Below are 6,682 nucleotides of genomic sequence, written 5' to 3'. Positions count from 1 at the left end.
TGTTGACCGATCGAGCTATAGCAGCTACAAGTTACAAAAGAGGAACTTGGTCAGCAGGATCCGGGGAGCGGGGTGTTTTTTCTTGTCTTGTCTGTTGTTACGCCGACAAGCCTAATCATTGGACACGCTCAAATCACAAATGATAAGGTCCTTCTGTGCAGTGTGGGCAAACCCTGGTCATAGTCGTAATTTTTTTGGCATTTACCTCGATAATCGTTTTTCCCGGGCCGGTGAGCCCGTGACGCACAATGAAATCCCAGAAAATAAAAACTTCTCCCAGATGCACATCGGTGCTGGGGTACGCAAAGAGCGAAATACACAAAGCGGAGTGAGCGGCCGAGGCCGCACCCGTGCGACAGCTGTAAGCTGATGCTTTCTCCACGCGCCGTCCGCCGAGTCCCGCTCGTGTCGCTCGCACGGCGAGGTGGCAGCAAGCGCGTGGCCGAGGCTGGCGCTAGCCACAGGGGGGCCGACGAGCGCGCCTCGGCTGAGCGGAACACAGCAGAGAGCCTGCCAGGCTCGGCTGGCAGAGGGCCCCGCGCGCCTCAGCTGAGCAGCGCGGTGGACATCGCCTTGACGGTGTCCAGCATCGACGTCGCCTTGGCCTCGCCGTACTCCTCGAGCAGCTTCTTCTGCGCGCACGCGCCGAGCTCCTCCACCTCGGCGGCCGTCTTTTGCCCCTTTGGCGCCGCGGCGCAGCAGAGGAGCAGCCCGTACAGCGCGCGCAGGTTGCCCCTCGGCTTGAGGTCGAGCGAGTGCGCAAAGTACTTTCGCGCCTACGCGGCACGCCGCGCTTAGGTCATCGCACTCGCGGGTACTCCCGCGTCCTCTCGGGCGGTGCGCTCGCGCCGTCCGCACGAGGTCCGCGTTGCCGCCCTTGTCGATGCCGCCGAGGGTGAGGAGGATCTCTGCGTAGCGCAGGTGGTGGATGTACGCCATGGGGTTGAGAAGCAGCAGCTCCTGCAACGAGGGGTCGAGCACCCTCTCGGGGGGCTGCGGGGAGGGGCCAGGAGGGCGGCGGCGGCGGCTCCTCCATGCAGAACTTGGCGCGCTGGTACTGCGCCTGAGAGAGGTAGAGGTCGCAGAGCTGCAGCCAGCCTGGTGGGGCGGGGGGGGGGAGGCGAGGGCGGGTTGGGCATGCAGCAGCGGGGGAGGGGCCGAGGGGGTGGCACGGCGGGGCGGAAGCACGCCACACAGCCCCGCGCCGGTGCAGACGCCTCGTCTTTGAGAAAAGAGAGCGGAGAGGAGGGAGGGTGTGTCGCACCGTCGGCGTCTGACCCGACGACCTCGAGATGCGCCGCGAGCCTGCGCGCGCGCGTGGGGGGGGGGGGGGGGGAGCTGTAGGGGAGAGGACCACGCCTCGCGCGTGCCAGCCCCAGCCCCGCGGCGAGGCCCTTCCGGCCTCCGCCTCCGAGGCGAGAGCACGCCGTGTGACACACGAGTCGTGTCTCTGCAGCCGCAGCAGGGGACCCCCTCGCAGCAGGGGATCCCCTCGCAGCAGGGGACCCCCTCGGGCTGTGTGTGGAAGGGTGTCTGCGCTCTACGGCCGCGCGCCGCTTCGCAGCCTCGGCCGGCTTGCCGCGCGCGCGCAAAAGGGCCACCTGCCGCTTGAGCGCGGCGAGGTTGTTCGGCTCCTCCTCCAGGATCTCGTCGTAGTCCGCCATCGCCATGTCGTACTCCCCCTTGGCCTCCCACCTTGAAGGGGCGGCCAAAGCAAGGCGGGTCGGGGGCGTGTCGTCGGACGTGTCGGCGGACGTCAGCAGCGGACGTCGGGCGGACGGGGGTGGGTGAGGGCAAGGCGGCGCGTGCAGTCGGCGAGACGTGTGAGGGAGAGTCTCGGAGGCGTGTCTGCACATCATTCCCTCGAGCCGCTTGACGCGCATCGAGTCGGGGAAGCGCGCCGCGAGCAGGGAGTAGTACTCAGAGGCGAGCCGCATCTCCTCCGACGGCTCCTCTGCGCCGCTGCCGGCCGCGCGGGGGCGGCGGCCATAGTGCAGGAGCGCGATGTAGACTTGCTCGTACATAGCCCAGACCTCGGCGCCGAGGCGGCCGGCGTGCGACCGCAAGAGATACTGCCCGAACTTGAGGACGAGGTCGGGGCGGTGCGCGCGCGACTCGCGCACAGCGAGCAGCAGCGAGCGCGACAGCTCAAAGCCGCAGCGCGAGGGCTCGTTCCCGTAAGGCGCGCATGCCGCCTCCGCCTCGGCGAGCGCCGACATGCCGCAGCGTGCAGCAGCGTCGGCTTTGGAGCGGGCGTGGGCGCAGTTACCGGAAAAATTCTTTTTTTCTCGCGGTGTGTTTTTTCTCCGTTTGTTGCCCCCGAAAAAATAATTAAGGTGAATTTTCGCTTCTCGCTCTCCTCGACCTCCGAGGTCCGGCATCCACGAGCCCCCTCGGCGTGTGCAACACGGCCTCCCACCGCATCGGCGCCCGCGTCGCGGGCCTCTCGCCAGCGCAGCTGTGCGCCATCATCGAGGCGCAGGCGGGCGCGAGCGACGCCGCGCTGCGCGTGGCGGAGGAGCACGCCGCACGGCTCGTGGAGCAGCCCGAGTGGGTGCTCTCCGAGGTCCTCCTCTCGCCGGACCTCGCCCCGCACATCCTCGCCCAGCTGCCGACCAAGGGGCACGCCGTCAAGGGGACGTGCCGCGCGTGGCGCCGCGGCTGGAAGCAGACGCTGCCGAAGCGCGAGAGGCTGCGCCTGACCGTGTTTGGCGGCGAAGGCAACGCTGGACGCCTCATCAGCTCGCTGGAGCGGTACGACGCGTCCACAAATGAGTGGGAGGAGGAGCCTGTGGCGCCGATGCCTGCGGCACGCACGTTTGTCCGCACGGCTGTACTCGATGGCAAGCTCTACGCGGCGGGCGGACACATAAACTTCGCAGCGTCCAACCTGGTGGAGCGGTACGTCTTTGAAACGAAAGCGTGGGAGGCGGTGGCGCCGATGGCAGAGGCACGGTCTTCTCACGGCATGGCGGTGCTCGACGGCAAGGTCTATGCTGTGGGCGGGTTCAACAACGACGACGGCGACCTCAGCTCAGTCGAGCGGTACGATCCCGCGACGAAAGCGTGGGAGGCGGTGGCGCCGATGGCGACGGCGCGGCATGATCCCGCCGTCGCGGTGCTCGAAGGCAAGCTGTATGCTGTGGGCGGCGGCAGCGAATACCCTAGCTCAGTCGAGCGGTACGACCCGGCACTGAATGCGTGGGAGGCAGTGGCGTCGATGGGGACGGTGCGGGACGATCTCGCCGTGGCGGGGCTCGACGGCAAGCTGTACGCTGTGGGCGGCTTCAGCGATGGCGACCTCACCTCGGTGGAGCGGTACGACCCGGCGCTGGATGCGTGGGAAGCGGTGGCGCCGATGGCAGAGGCGCGGCGTTATCACGCCGTGGCAGAGCTTGACGGCAAGCTGTATGCGGTGGGAGGAGAGGATGCCGGCTACCACGCCCTCCGCTCGGTGGAGCGGTACGATCCCGCCACGAATGCGTGGGAGGCAGTGGTGCCGATGGGGAAATTGCGACGCGCTTCTGTCGCAGTCTTGATTTAGTGGGCTTAGCCGAGAGCAAGCAGTTGGCCAAGGAGGCAACTCGAGGAGGCAATGCCCGTGCGCAAGGGCAAGAGGACGCGCAATGAGCGCTACATGTATCGGTAGGAACGGAGCGCCGAGCGCGTCCGTGTCTTGTCGCCCCCCCCGGCCCCTGTCTTGTCGCCCCCCAACTGGCATTTTTTGTGATTCTCTCTGGGCTCTGCTCGCTTGATCTGTTGCATGTTGTATTGTGTGGCACACCATAAAGTAACGTGTGGAGTCACCGCAGATTCAAGAAGCCAGCAAGGAGGGATCGGGAAACGGCACGCCGCCTCACCCTATAGAAAAAAAAGACGCGCCACTGCGCACGACGCTGCCTCTTTGCCGCCGAGCCATTTGCTCTCTGCGCGCGCAATATGCCCGACACCTTGATCCTGGCAGCCGGCCGCGGAGACGTCGGCAAGGTGCAGCAGCTCGTAAACAACGCGCAGCGCTTCCGCAGAGAGTGCCGGAAGAGCGAGCCGGGCGGCAAGACAGCCCTGCATGCTGCGTGCGAAGGTGGCCACCATGCGGTGCTGCCGCTGCTCTTGGAGCACGGCAAGTCCCTGCTGGACCGGTGTAACAGCCACGGCAAAACCTCGCTCAATATCGCCGCCGATCTGGGCCATCTGGAGTGCGTGACCGCCCTGCTGCATGCTGGCGCTCAGCTCGACACTCCCGACGTGCAGGGCTGCACCGCGCTCATGCGCGCATGCATCAACGGCCACGCGGGCGTGGCCGAGCTCCTGCTCGAGCGCGGCGCACAGCTCGACCTCACGGACGCCCAGGGCCATCCCGCCCTCTATCGCGCCGCCGTGCTGGGCCACGACGGCATCGTCGAGGCGCTGCTGCGGCGCGGCGCCGCACTGCAGCCCACCGCGCCGGGCGTGAAGCTGCTGCCGGGCATTATTGGGCGCGCGACGCGCAACGGGCACCCCGAGTGCGCCCGCCTCCTGCAGACGGCGATGCGGTCGCGCGGAGAGGCGCACTACTGCCCTCGGCCCAGCACTGACCACATAAAACTGCACGACACCATCTGAAGACACCCTTTTCCGCCGCCGCTGCAACGCACCTCGTGCCGAAGCGTGCACCGCCTTGGACGCCGTCGCCCCGCCGCTTCCGCCCCAGGCGCTCGTCGGACAGCGTGTGCGCGTGGTCGAGAAGAGCCCGCTCGTGGTGCGAGACACTTCCTAGACACTTCCAAGACACTTCCTAGACACTTCCTAGACACTTCCTAGACACTTCCTAGAAGAGCCCGCTCGTGGTGCGAGACAGAGAAGAGAAGAGAAGAGAAGAGCCCGCTCGTGGTGCGAGACACGCCTCCGAGACACGCCTCCGAGACACGCCTCCGAGAGAGCCGCTCACCTCCCGCCAGCTCGCCAGACCGCAACCCACCACCCCACCCCACCCGCAACAGACCCCTCACGCCGCCACGCCCCACGCAACCCACACGGGTGACTCCAGGTGCCAGTCCTCAGCTTCCTATCCGGCTCGCTCGGATGGGTCCCCGCCGCAGTGAGCCGCGCGCTCCCCCGCCCCGCGCCCCCCTCCAGCGGCGCGCTGCGGCGTGTGCGCGTGTATAGGCGTGCCGCATCGAAGGCGAGAGCGACGAGATCGTCGTCGAGCTCGAGGAAGATCGATTCACCAAGCGGCCGATCAAGGAAGAGCTTGACCCGTCCCAAACCACACCACCACCAGACCGCCACCATTGAGCACTCTCTCCACAGGTGCACTCGCTCGCTCTCGAGCTGCCTTCGGCCACCGGCACAGCCGAGCCGCCCCCCACCGCTTTGCCGCCCGCCGACCTGCCTCCCGCTGGCCAGCAGCCGGAGCGACCGGCCGCAGCAGAGCAGCCGCCCGCCAAGGGCCCCGCGGCGGCGGGAGAGTGCGGCGGCAGCGGAGCCGCGGCCGAGACGGCAGTAGCACGCGATGAGGAGGAGATGGGAGCGGCGGCGTCGGCAGCGGCAGCGGCGGCAGCGGCGGCAGCGGCGGCAGCAGCGGCGGCGGGGGCGGCGGCGGCGGCGGCGGCGGCGGCGGCGGCGGCGGCGGCGGGGGTGGGGGCGGGTCCTGAGGGGGAGAGGGGAGACCTGACCCCTGCTTCGGTGGAGGGAGAGGAGGAGGGAAGGGTGCACACAGAGGGCCGCGCCGATGGCGCGGGGGAGTGTGCCGCCCGCCCCAGCGAAGCTGCCTCGAGCGAGGATGCCGCCGCAGCCCAGTCGAGGGGGGCGGCGAAGCAGGCCGCGGCCGCGGCCGCCGAGCTCGCAGTGGCGATGCGAGACGTCGCTGCGGGGAGCGACAGGCGGGCGGCGCGACCGACGCCGTCGCCAGAGCCGCTCTCGCCATCAAAACCACCGCCGCAACAGTCGCACTCGCCGGCGCGCGCCAAGGTGGCCGCATCCATCGTGCGCTTCGCAGCGGCGCGGCAAATCGCTTCGGCGAAGGCGAAGCGGGAGGCCGCCGCTGCCGCTGCAGCCGACGCCGCCGCCGCTGCCGCCGCCGCCTCGCCTGCGCCGCCGGAAGAGGTGGCGGCGACGCCGCCGCCACCGGCACCGCCCACGCCTCCGTCGCCACCCTCACCCTCGCCCTCGCCTTCGCCCTCCGACACATCGCCGCCGCCGCCGGCGCTACCGCCGCCGGCATTGCCGCCGCCCCTCGCGCCGCCGGTCGGCGCCATTGTGCGTTTTGCGGCAGCGAATGCCGAGGCGAACGCGTCGCTCCAGGCGCAGCGTGTGGCGCTGCAGGCCCGAGTGGCGGCGGAGCGCGCCGGGTTGCGGCCGAGCGCCGCTTTGGCTTGCCGGCCAGCACCGCGCGTCTCGGTCGCGACCAATACGGATCCGACGCCGGAATATCTCGAGCTGTGCGAGCTGCGCGCTGAGGTGGCACGGCTGCGCGAAGCGCTCAGAGCGGAGGGGCACCGGTCCGAGCCGGACGACCACCTGCACCGTGAGCCCTGAACTCGTGTGCGAGAGTACGTGCTAGAGTACGTGCATGTGCGAGTACGTGTAGGGTGTAGTAGAGGGTGGCAGCGGTGTTTGCGCGCGCCGTGATGTGTGGGCATGCACGTATATCTAGGATTTTACACACAACAACCTGAGTACAACAACCTAGGAGCTAGAGGTC

The 6,682-nt window shown here is 68.6% G+C and overlaps 1 protein-coding gene across 1 annotated transcript; it reads right to left on the bottom strand.

Moving 5' to 3' along the window:
* Nucleotides 1-241: 241 nt before the first annotated feature.
* Nucleotides 242-2,236, bottom strand: EMIHUDRAFT_462180 (Tetratricopeptide repeat domain 35). The gene is made up of 6 exons (XM_005791950.1): nt 1,855-2,236; nt 1,555-1,695; nt 1,265-1,305; nt 1,031-1,098; nt 850-960; nt 242-776 (listed from the first exon to the last, which is right to left on the bottom strand). Exons 1-6 carry the CDS (start codon nt 2,217-2,219, stop codon nt 546-548), a joined length of 957 nt encoding a protein of 318 aa, XP_005792007.1. The 5' UTR covers nt 2,220-2,236; the 3' UTR covers nt 242-545.
* Between the last annotated feature and the right edge of the window lie 4,446 nt (nt 2,237-6,682).

Source organism: Emiliania huxleyi, assembly GCF_000372725.1.
Source record: "Emiliania huxleyi CCMP1516 unplaced genomic scaffold EMIHUscaffold_11, whole genome shotgun sequence".
In the NCBI taxonomy this organism is placed as follows: Eukaryota; Haptophyta; order Isochrysidales; family Noelaerhabdaceae; genus Emiliania; species Emiliania huxleyi.
This window is presented reverse-complemented; position numbering and strand designations above follow the sequence as displayed.